General features: G+C 32.8%; 1 protein-coding gene across 1 annotated transcript; it reads left to right on the forward strand.

Annotated features, from left to right (window-relative positions):
• The first annotated feature begins 8,756 nt into the window (after positions 1-8,756).
• On the forward strand, positions 8,757-12,453 carry LOC109818295 (protein RICE SALT SENSITIVE 3). The gene is made up of 7 exons (XM_020383736.3): positions 8,757-9,417; positions 9,546-9,596; positions 10,235-10,363; positions 10,575-10,680; positions 10,845-10,886; positions 10,996-11,052; positions 11,554-12,453. Exons 1-7 carry the CDS (start codon positions 9,284-9,286, stop codon positions 12,295-12,297), a joined length of 1,263 nt encoding a protein of 420 aa, XP_020239325.1. The 5' UTR covers positions 8,757-9,283; the 3' UTR covers positions 12,298-12,453.

The raw sequence follows: 12,453 nt of genomic DNA on the forward strand, positions 1-12,453 counted from the left end.
GATAGCATTGAATTATAATTTGATTGTGATTTGTACATAAATATAGAATTTAATGAAATTATAATCAATATTTATTTCCTTAATTTTTCGATACAACATTTATAAGGAGAATAATTTCCCTAATTTTTAGCATTATTTTTTTTTATCTCTTTAAAGTCAACCTAGCAATGACATAAATATATTTTATTAAATGATTTTTTTTAATAAGTATATTGAGAAAGATTCATTTTTTTATAACAAAAGGCATAAACAAGTTATGATTTTTTTTCCAAATGAATATATGATTGTGTTGTATCATTCATTTCCTAAAATGATAAAATAAAGTGTTAGTGATATATTTTTTTAAAAAATTTTATTTTGTGTGAAACATTTATTTGTAGATAATATACATGAGATGATATAAAAAAAATTAGTGTAGATTTTGATATTAAATTGATGTCTAAAGATACATAACAAGAATGTCATTTTTATAATGATTTCTCAATTTGAAAAATGTTTTATATTTTTCATACATTTATTTTGCTCCAGAAGTAGCAATATTTTTTATATATATAAAAAAAAGGATTAAGAAATATCCTTAGTTGGTTTATTGTCTCTTGAAGACTAAAATAAAATATTGAGATTTTTTATGCAAGAGACCATTTTAACTAGCATTATTTCATTCCCTGAAGTGAATGTTCTAATGTATTAATTTTTGTCTTCTCATATTCAATAATGCGAGAAATTAATGTTATATGATACTACAAATATAATTAAAGGCTCCGGAAGAGCTAATATATTATTACCGGGAGGAACGAAGTTGCATATTAAAAATGCATTATATTCTTCTAAGTCTTATAGAAACTTATTAAGTTTCAAGGATATTCGTTTAAATGAGTTTCATATTGAAACCAACAATGAAGGAAATGTAGAATATCTTTATATCACGAAAATCCACTTGAATAAAAAGGAAGTATTGGAAAAATTATCTGCTTTCTCTTATGGACTGTATTGCACGTATGTTAATACAGTTGAAACAAATATTATTGTAAACCAGAAGTTTACAAATCAAAATAAATTTGAGGTTTGACATGATCAATTGGGTCATCCTGGGACTATCATGATGCGAAAAATAATTGAAAATTCATGCGGACATTTATTGAAGAGTCGGTAGATTCTTCAATCAAATATTTTTTCATGTACCGCTTGTTCCCAAGGAAAGTTAATAATTAGACCATCACCAGCAAAAATTGGGCATGAATCTATCTTATTTTTAGAATGAATACAAGGTGATATTTGTGGACCAATACACCCCCCATGTGGACCATTTAGATATTTTATGGTTTTAATTGATGCATCAACAAGATGGTCACATGTTTGTTTATTATCAACTCGCAACCAGGCGTTTGCGAGATTATTAGCTCAACTAATTAGATTAAGAGCTCATTTTCCTGATTATCCAATTAAGAAAATTCGTTTGGATAATGCTGGTGAATTCATATCTCATGCTTTTAATGAGTATTGTATATCCATTGGAATTGATATTGAACATCTGGTAGCACATGTTCATACACAAAATGGACTTGCAGAATCCTTTATCAAACGTTTAAAACTAATTGCAAGACCATTACTCATGAGATCAAAACTTCCAATGTCAACTTGGGGGCATGCAATATTACATGCCGCAATATTAATTCGCATCAGGCCAACAAGTTATCACAAATTCTCTCCTTTACAGTTGGTTTTTGGTGAGCAACCTAATATTTCTCATTTGAGAATCTTTGGGTGTGTTGTATATGTTCCAATTGCCCCACCTCAAAGAACCAAAATGGGTCCTCAAAGAAGGTTGGGAATATATGTTGGGTATAAATCCCCATCTATAATAAAATATCTTGAACCATTAACAGGTGATTTATTTACGGCTAGGTTTGCCGATTGCCTTTTTAATGAGTTGATTTTCCCAACATTAGGGGGAGAACAAAAACAGTTGGAAAAAGATATTAGTTGGAATGAATTATCACTATCTCATCTTGATCCTCGTACAAAACAATGTGAACTAGAAGTTCAAAAGATAATTCATTTGCAAAATCTAGCCAACCAATTACCAAATATATTCACAGATCCAAAAAGGGTGACTAAGTCATATGTACCAGCGGCTAATGCTCCAATAAGAGTCGAAGTCCCTGTTGGACAAGTTAATACTACAAACGAGTCACAAATACGCCTGAAGCGTGGTAGACCAATTGGTTCCAAGGATAAGAATCCTCGAATAAAAAAAGAAGCTAAAGAGCAAAATGACCAAATTGAGGATGTAAAAACTCAAAAAGATTCCTCTGACATAACTCATATTCCAGTTCTAGAAGAAACTTAGGTACCTGAAACTATTAAAAATGAAGAGATCTCAATAAATTATGTCATGAATGGAATACGATGGAATCGAAACAATGTCAATATTGATGACGTGTTTGCATATAATATAGCGCTAAATGAAATAAATGATATTGAAGATCAAGAACCAAAGTCCATCAACGATTGTCGACAAAGAAATGATTGGACAAAATGGAAAGATGCAATTGAGGCAGAATTAGACTCGCTTGCTAAGCGAAAAGTTTTTGGACCAGTGCTACGTACACCAAAAGGTGTAAAACCAATTGGATACAAATTGGTTTTTGTCCGAAAACGAAATGAAAATGGTGAAATTGTGAGATACAAAGCAAGACTAGTTGCTCAAGGTTTTTTACAAAGACCCGGTATTGATTTTGAAGAGACACATTCACCTGTAGTGGATGCAAACACTTTTCGTTATTTAATTAGCCTGGTTGTACACGAAAAACTTAATTTACATCTAATGGATGTAGTTACAGCATATTTATATGGCTCTCTTGATGCTGACATTTATATGAAACTCCCAGAAGGATTTAATTTGCCTGAAGATGCAATTTCTAGAGAAGATTATTCGATTAAATTAAATAAGTCCCTATATGGGCTAAAGCAATCAGGTCGTATGTGGTATAATCGACTAAGTGAATACTTGTTACAAGAAGGATATAAAAATGATCCAATTTGTCCGTGTATATTTATTAAAAGATCTCAAAATGGATTTGCCATAATTGTAGTTTATGTAGATGACATAAACATTATTGGAACTCCTGAAGAGCTTTCAAAAGCAATAGATTGCTTAAAGAAAGAATTTGAAATGAAGGATCTAGGAAGGACACAGTTTTGTCTAGGATTGCAAGTTGAATACTTAGAAAATGGAATTCTTGTGCATTAAGAAGCTTATATAATAAAGGTGCTTAAAAGGTTTTATATGGACAAATCACATCCATTGTGCACACCCATGGTTGTAAGATCTTTAGATGTTAATAAAGATCCATTTAGACCCCAAGAAAAGGATGAAGAAATACTTGGTCCTGAAGTACCATATCTTAGTGCTATAGGAGCACTAATGTACCTTGCTAATTATACACGACCTGATATAACGTTTGCTGTTAACTTGTTAGCAAGATATAGTTCTTCACCTACACAAAGACATTGGAATGGAGTTAAACAAATACTTCGTTATCTTAGAGGTACAATGGATATGGGATTATTATATTCAAATGTTTCCAAACCAGAACTAAATGGTTATGCAGACGCAGGTTATTTGTCGGATCCTCATAATGGTAAATCACAAACAGGATATTTGTTTACAAGTGGTGGTACAGTCATTTCATGGCGATCTGTAAAACAAACTATATCAGCCACATCATCTAATCATGCTGAAATTTTAGCATTACATGAGGCAAGTCGTGAATGTGTTTGGCTAAAATCTGTGATTCAACACATACGGGAAACTTGTGGTTTATCTTCTGGAAAAATGACATCGACAGTTATATATGAAGATAATGCTGCATGTATTGCACAATTGAAAGATGGATACATAAAGGGATATAGAACAAAGCATATTCTACCAAAATTCTTTTTTACTCATGATCTTCAAAGGAATGGTGATATACATGTTCAACAAGTCCGCTCAAGTGACAACCTAGCAGATCTCTTTACAAAGTCACTTCCAAGAAAAGTTTTTGAACAGTTGATACACAATATTGGACTCCGTCGTCTTAAAGATTGTATGCATGAGGGGGAGAAATAAATATTTATGAATGATGTACTCTTTTTCCTTCACTAGGTTTTTATCCCACAGGGTTTTTCCTAGTAAGGTTTTAACGAGGCACATTCTAAATATTGGACATCCAAGGGGGAGTGTTATGAATAATAATTAGTGGCTTAATTAGTGGATGTCAATATTCATTATCAATCATTACCATTTATATGTCCGTTATGTATTATTCCCTTTATTGTGTAATTGTTCAATTACCACATGTACTTATAAATAGGTTACTCCTCTCCCTAAGATAATACACTAGTCAGATTCTTTTCTCCATCTGATACTGTCTTGTTTCTTCTCTTTACTTTTTCTTCCTTTTATAACACTTTTAAGCTTTTAATGTATTTATTCTTTAATTTTTTATTTAGTTACTACGATTTATATTTTTATGAAGTTACATGTATTTGTTTTTGAGTCACAATTATTTTCAAGCCAAATACAATTTATGAGTAGCTAATAAATAAATCTAATTTATACTAAATTAGATAAATTGATAAGTTGAAATAATTAAGAATGAGACGAAAGATTATAGAACAAAAGAAAACATTACTTTTCATATTTATTTTTGTTTGGTAAGCTTAAAATGAAAAGGAAGAAAAATATGTTTGTGGATTCCAAGTCAAAAAGTCTTCACAAACCAGAAAGAGGAAGGAAAAGATGGTCATTTTTATAAAAAGTAAAAAATATATATACCTTTATTTATATCATGTCTCATTTTCTTATTTAAATATTATTAAGAAAAATTGCATTTGCCTCATCTGATATATGTTTAAATGGCATGCACATTCCCTCTAGTTTTTTTTTAATCTCTCTCATCTTTCTTAGAATATCATAATAAGTTAAGATGAGAAAAGAAAAAAAATAAAAGTTAATCCATATTTTGTCAGTCATATATGAGCCTATTATTGATTTCTAAATTACATACAATTCTATGTCTTCTTTATAAAAAAAATTTCATTGTTCTTCAATTTTGAAAATAATAAATTCTTTGAAATTATTTCTTGAAGTTGATATATTTTTTAAATCACAACAGGCATGATATTTAGGATATAATTTGGGGGTTAAAATTAACAAAGAGATCAAGTTTCATTCAATTGTTAGTACTTGCATTAATAATTTGTTCTATCTTAATAGTGTACAAACAGTGTTATCTTATACAAAAGGAAGTATGTGTTACTTAAATAAATAAATAAGGGAGGTTAATACTCACTTAAAAACTAAAAGGGAGGTATATGTCATTTAAAAAGACCTCTAATAGGGTCAATGCAATTTTATGAGGTTATTATATTACTTTTTTTTCACTTTCATTTATTTCATTTATCTCTTTTATTTCAATTTTTTTTCATAGTTAAGCGTGTTTGACTTGAAATAATTTAGGGATGGGTGACTTTTTGAAAAATTTTCCAAAAGGTGTGCGAGTGAGGACAAAGCATGTTAAAAAATCTTGTGTTAGTTTATAGGGTCAATCATTGATCCTAGAGGTGGTTGGATATCTCAAAAAGGGCTACTCATGGAGGGTTTTGATTGGTGAAGGGTTTTGATAAACAAAGAGTTGTATGAAGTGTCACGATGTGAAGTGTTATGGATTAGACTTGTTAAGATGACAAATTTGAGGGGTGTTGCATGAGCCCCTTGCATAAGAGTCATGGGGCTATTCAACCACTATTTCCACACATCACCTACCTTACTATAGGTACAAAATAAATGAGATATCAATTCGAATGCTAAATTATAGAAGTGACACATTCTTTCTTGATGATCCAACCAAACATATCTATGTGACAATTTATTAATTGTTGGTAGTCCATAATGGAACAATCTCCACATAAAGATCTTTGCCTTCGGAGAGGTGTTAATGTTCCAGGTCTGTTTAAAAATATTTTTTACTTGCTCATCTTTTCTATCTGCCTAGATTGCTTATTAATTTGACCTTACAATAAAAGTTTTAGATTGTTCAAGCATTGAAATCCAAGAGTCTTGTGCCTGTTCTTGAAAAATTGTGCCTAGACATTCTTGTTGCATCCTTTCTAATTGTTTCTTTTCCTAGTCAAACCAAATCTTGCGCCACTTAAACTCCCATACCCAAACATGGTCACAACATTTTCCCATATTAAGAAATAGCCTAGGATATATATTTGCTAGGCAGTTAGATTCTAACCATTTATCCAAGTAGAATCTAGTTTGTCTCCCATCACCAATTTTCCACTACACCAATCATTGGAACCAATTTCCTTGATTATTCCCACCATAGGTTTTAAGTAAGTCTCTTCACCATATGAAAGCCCTTGGTATTGGCATTACCTGCACATAAACTATTCCTCCAAATATATTTAAAAGATAGTACCTTCCTCCAGAATGTATCATGTTGGTGGAACTAATTCTACCTCTATTTTGCTAGGAGAGAATCATTGAAATCTACAATGTTTACATGCCTAGCCCCCCGTTGCCTTTAACTCTAGTAATCTTATCCCAATTGATCCTTGTAATTTTTTCACTTCCTTATTTGTAGCCCCACAAAAACCTTCTATAATTTTTGACAATCTACTTAACTACTTTGCCTAGAAATTTGAAGAACACTAAATACAATAGAGGTAGTGATGTCAAAGAATTAATCAAACACACTTTTTTGACCATAAACAATAATTTATGTTTTCATAGGGATAATTTTTTCTTTATCTCGTAGATAATTGACTTCCAAGTAGTCTTTAATCTTAGTTTTGTGCCAATTAGGATACCTAGGTACAAGAATGGCACATTCATGAAACTACAGTTCAACAAATATGCAAACCTTTCCACCATATTCCTCTCTATACCTACTGTCCCAAAATAGCTGTAGAAAAAATTAATTTTCAACTCTTTCAAAACATCTGTGAACACTTTTTATTATAATGATATTACTAATACACATGTCTCCCGTGAATATTATGTCATCCACGTATTGCAACATAGAAATGTCAACTTCCTCCTTACCAATCTTGAGTCCATTTAACAACCTCTTTTTGGTAGCTTCCCTTATTAGTCTTGTGAGATCCTCTACAACAATGATATATAGGAAAGGGATAGTGGATCTCTTTGCCTTAACCCTTTGGACATCTTAACTTCTTCAATTAGGTTGCCATTTACCAAAATCGACACAAAAGCCAACTTCAAGCATGTTGCTATCTAATCCACCTGCTTACTACAAAATCCCAATTTGTCTAACATATAAAATAAAAAATTCCAATATATTGAGTCATATACCTTTTCGAAATCCACCTTGAAGAAAAAAACATCTCTTTTTTTCCTTTTTACCTCGTTTGTGGCCTCATTCGCCATGACTACACTATGTAGTAGATTTCTTCCTCCAAGAAACACTCTTTATTTAAGTCAATAACTGATGGTAGAACCCTCTTCAATCTAGTTGCCAATATCTTGGCCATAATTTTATACATGCATCTTACTAATGAGATAGGTCTAAAATCTCCTAGAGATAGGTCTGAAATCTCTTAGAGATTGTGGGTCCTCTACTTTAGTAATTAAGGTGATGAAGGTGGAATCGAAACACCTTAGCAGTTTCCCATTAGTAAGAATTTTCTTTTACAAATCTTATTATGTTCTCCTTTAACGTATCCCAAAATTCCTTTAAGAACTTAAAATTGAATCATCTAACCTAAGGTTCTTTAAATTACCACACTCATAAACAACAACTTTAATCTTATCTTTCTCAAACTTAGTAGTTAGCAAGCTATTATCCAATTATGAGATATATTTAAATTGCACTCCATCCAGTTTCGGTCTCTCCCATTTTTTATCATTAAATCTATCTAAAAAAACATTTAACACGATTTTCACCTCTTTTGGGTCTTCCACCCAAAATCCATCGATGGACAACACCCTTAAAACATTTTTTTTCTTCTTCTTCCAATTCACCATGAGGTGGACAAATTTGGTATTCATGTCCCTAACTTTTAACTATTTCAAGCTTGACTCTTGAGGCAAAATAATTTCATTGTTAATCACCACCTTCCAAAACTCCTATTGGAGACCACATCTTTTCTAAAAATTTTTCTCATTCTTTTCAATCAATTCTTCTTTCTTATCCAAGTCATTAAGGTCTTTCACAATTTTGCTCTATTTGTTATACATTGGATTTCAACAATCAACCATTAATTGATTTTTTTTTAATGAATATATCAAGTTTACAAATTCTTACAAAATTTAAAAATTATTTTATACTTCATTATATTCATTCAAATTAAAGCATAATATACTTTTATGAATAATTATTAATTTAAATTAAAATAAAAAGTATCAATTAATTTTTAATTTTTTTGTAAACATGATAATTTATTAAGAACTTTTAATTTAATAATTAAATTATTAAAATTTAATATAAATTATGAATTATTGAATAAAATAATTTTAAAAAAATTATTCTCTAAATAAGTGAAGCCTTACCGTTCTCAATACATACATCCATAGTACGTAGACGTACGCGCGAGTATGTAATGCACTCTGCTGTTGCAAAAAGAATCAGATTTGATCATATTCCAACAGAAAATATACAAAACAAATAATCATGAAAAGAACAAAGTCTCGTATTATATTTTGTTGTAAGAAAATATGATTATGTTACATGGTATGAGGAAAGTATCGAAAGAAATCTCATGCAAAATTTATTCCCTCTCTCGACAAGTGGTAAAGGTACAAAAATAAAGTCAGAAGCAGAGGAGAACCCAAGTCACCAACTCTTGCAGACTTTGCACCCGCGGAAGAATTTCCGTGGCAGAGACAAACAAAGGGTAAAACCGTGAAATCCTTCTCTCTCCCTCTTCCCCTTCCCTCGCATGCTCCTTTTTCCTTTCTCTCTTTGTTGTGTTGTGCTTTGTTGTAAGAGACAGAAAGAGGATAAAAGCTGTCCCCACAGTTTTTCATGGCACCACCAAGATACTCTCCTCTCTCCCTCTTTTCCCTGCCAAAGTAACCTCGTTAGGGACAAACAAAAAGCACTCTCTGAGAGAGAGTAGTAGCTGTGATAGAGAAAAGATAACAATTTTGTGGACAAAGTGATAGAGAAGGTGGAAGAGGAAAAAGGGTGTCTAATTGTGGAGTGAAACAAGGTGTGGGGTGGTGGAAGGTAAAAAAAGGTGTATAGTGAGATAGAGAGAGAGAGAGATGGTGGGCTCAGGAACATCAACAGATAGGAGCAAAGAAGCTGTTGGGATGATGGCCCTTCATGAGGCCCTCAGAAGTGTGTGTCTCAACTCAGATTGGACTTACTCTGTCTTCTGGACCATTCGTCCTCGACCGTATGCTTCTTTCTCTCTCTCTCTCTCTCTGTGTGTGTGTGTGTTTTGTTGTGTATGTTTTGTATGCTACTTAAAGTACTATTTTTTGACATGTTTGCTCAACTGGGTGTTTTCCATTTTTCTTGCAGAAGAGTGAGAGGTGGCAATGGGTGCAAAGTTGGGGATGATAACGGCAGCTTGTAAGTGTGGTTTTTCATTTCCCTCATAGAAGAGAAACAAACAAACAAACAAAAAAGGCCAATACACAACTTAGAAACACTCACCTTAAGCATGTTCTATGTCAACTCACTATCCAAAGAGTGTTTTTCTTGTGTCAACAGATGAAAAATCCTTGATGGCTCTTGTTGATTCCTACAATTGACTATGAGCATGTTTGGAAACTCTTTAGGCAGGTTTCGATTGGATCAGTGGAGTCAATAATTAGTTACTTTTGCATTAACTTTGATGTGATTCTTTCTTAAACCTGAATCATAAATCATAGATGTGAAACCAAACATGCACTAACATTAATTTTGATTAAAAATAATTTTGAAGGGACGTGATTTATGTTTGAATGTCTTTAGTAGTAAAAGAGTGTATGGTTTTTAATCTAAAAAGTAAAAGCTACTTAAAGTTGCTTTAATTTTTGAATCTAGAATTAATTTCTCTGTTCGAAGCAAAACATGTGAACCTTTTTCCTAAAGTTATGTTAGCTAGTGTTTTGGCGTGATTAGGATGATCTAATATGGATCCAAGCATGAAAGATTGTGTTTTTATTAGTTTATGATTTTGGGTATTGCTTGGATTGGTGATTTAATGTTTGTTGATTTTGATGAAGGATGTTGATGTGGGAAGATGGGTTTTGCCGCGGGAGAGTTTCGGATTGTTTGGAAGAGATTGATGGAGAGGATCCTATCAGGAAATCTTTTAGCAAAATGTCCATTCAGTTATATAATTATGGAGAAGGGTGGGTACTGGGTAGGTGTTTATTCATGTTGTTGTTATTATTATTATTATTATTATTATTATTATTATTATTTTATCAAGTTCTGTTTCATTTTGTCTTTCAAATGTTCTTTATTTCATGTTGGAGGGAGTTACAACTAACAAGTTACAAGCACAGTGACAATTCCTCTCTGCACTTTACTCTGATTGGGTGTTGTTTGGTTTGGGAACAGGTTGATGGGAAAGGTTACATCTGATAAGTGCCACAAATGGGTCTTCAAAGAGCCAACAGAATGTGAGCCTAATATCTCCAACTACTGGCAGAGCTCCTTTGATGCTGTATGCATTTCATCCCTCTCACATTTTATATTCATTTCCCTTAAAATTCAGAGCTTCACTACCAAGTTTAACAATGACTATTAAATTTAGCATATTCTATTGTTTATGTGTAGCTATCTTGTTATTGATTGTCTCTACCTACTCTGTGATCTTATTTATTGCAGCTTCCTCCTGAATGGATAGATCAGTTTGAGTCAGGCATTCAGGTGAGGACAGAATGGATGAATTAACACCATGCTATTATTGGTCTCAGAAAGCTTTTTTAATGTACTTTTTCAATCATTTTACTTTTATTTGCATTTGTTCCTTTTTCAGACCATCGCTGTAATTCAAGCTGGGCATGGCCTTCTGCAACTAGGTTCTTGCAAGATTGTGAGTAAATTTGTTTTCTTTTATTTCTACTCATTTTTAAGTTGTTTATTCACAATTTAAAATTAACTTTCCCTATATTTAAAGTATTCATTTTGTGTGGCTATTTATCGAACGAGAAATGTTACTAACACACTCTTTAGTTAATGGGAAATTATTATATGGTTTGTACTATCGTGTATTTATAGTCCTGATCAATCTCTACATGACATGTAATGTAATTAAGTTTTATTAACCTTTACAAATTGAAAACCTCAGCTACTTATTATTCGGAGTCAGTCGTGTTGGTGCTGAATCATTTAATAATTCCTCCTAATTAACACACTATTTGTAACTTAATTTGAATTCTTAGCTAGAATTTATTGGATTCATGCTAATTTAGATCTCTCTCTATAGTTAACTAAAATGTGTTAAAGAGTGTGATGTTAGCATTTCTCTTCGTTCAGTAGATGAATCTCTTTCACACAAACAAAAGTGTTTGATAGTTTTTCCTTCCATTATCAGATTCCTGAAGACCTCCATTTTGTGCTAAGAATGAGACACACATTTGAATCCCTAGGCTACCAATCAGGGTTCTACCTCTCCCAACTCTTCTCATCAACTAGAAGCACTTCCACTTCCACTTCCCTTCCTTCAAAGCCATGCACCATTCCAATTAGGCCACCCCCTCCACTCCTCAACTGGGGTCAGAGGCCACTTGGTACTTCTACCTCTTTGCTACCCTCTCCCACCTTTCAACATGCATCATCTAGAATGGGGTTCCCACAGGCCAAAGATGAGACACACATGTTCCTCATGCCTCATGCAACATCATCTGAGCATGCAAGATTGGGGGGAGACATCATGGGGGAGCAGCATCATGAGAATGACATAAAGTGGCCAAATGGCTTATCCATCTTCAATGCACTCACTGGAAGATCTGAGGATGCTAAACTCTTGTTCAACCAAGAGAGCCTGGGGAACAAACCAGGTGATCACAATCACCACCACTCTCTCAACACAAATCCCACTTCAGCATCAGTGCAAAGTGCTGGTGTGGCACTCCCAAATGAGTTCTTGAGCTTGGATGGCCACACTGAAGGGGCTAGGAAAGTGGACAAGTTCAAGAGGTGCTTCACTCTACCTGCTAGAGTGGCCTCATCTTCTTCTTCTACTTCAATGGATCACCATCAACAACAAGCAGGTGTGGAGTACAGGAATTCAGAAGGAGGCATGTACCAGGATGTCATGGAAACTTTTTTGGAGTGAGGGGATAATAATAAGGTAAGTTGTCAGAAGTTGTATTTAGGCATAGTTATTTGTGTTCCTTCATTTTCATGTGTTATCTTTCTACTTTGTATCCTGTGTTTTGTTTTTTTCTGTCATCTAGAGACTTTATTAATGACAATTTATTTCTTAGGTTTA

Source organism: Cajanus cajan, chromosome 8 (genome assembly GCF_000230855.2).
Source record: "Cajanus cajan strain Asha chromosome 8, NIPB_CcT2T_4, whole genome shotgun sequence".
NCBI classification, from domain to species: domain Eukaryota; kingdom Viridiplantae; phylum Streptophyta; class Magnoliopsida; order Fabales; family Fabaceae; genus Cajanus; species Cajanus cajan.

Coding starts and splice junctions, on each gene's coding strand:
- LOC109818295 (XM_020383736.3), top strand. CDS start 9,284: ATGGTGGGCTCAGGAACATCAACAGATAGGAGCAAAGAAGCTGTTGGG. Junction 9,418..9,545: donor TGGACCATTCGTCCTCGACC/GTATGCTTCTTT, acceptor TTTTTCTTGCAG/AAGAGTGAGAGGTGGCAATG. Junction 11,053..11,553: donor AACTAGGTTCTTGCAAGATT/GTGAGTAAATTT, acceptor TTCCATTATCAG/ATTCCTGAAGACCTCCATTT.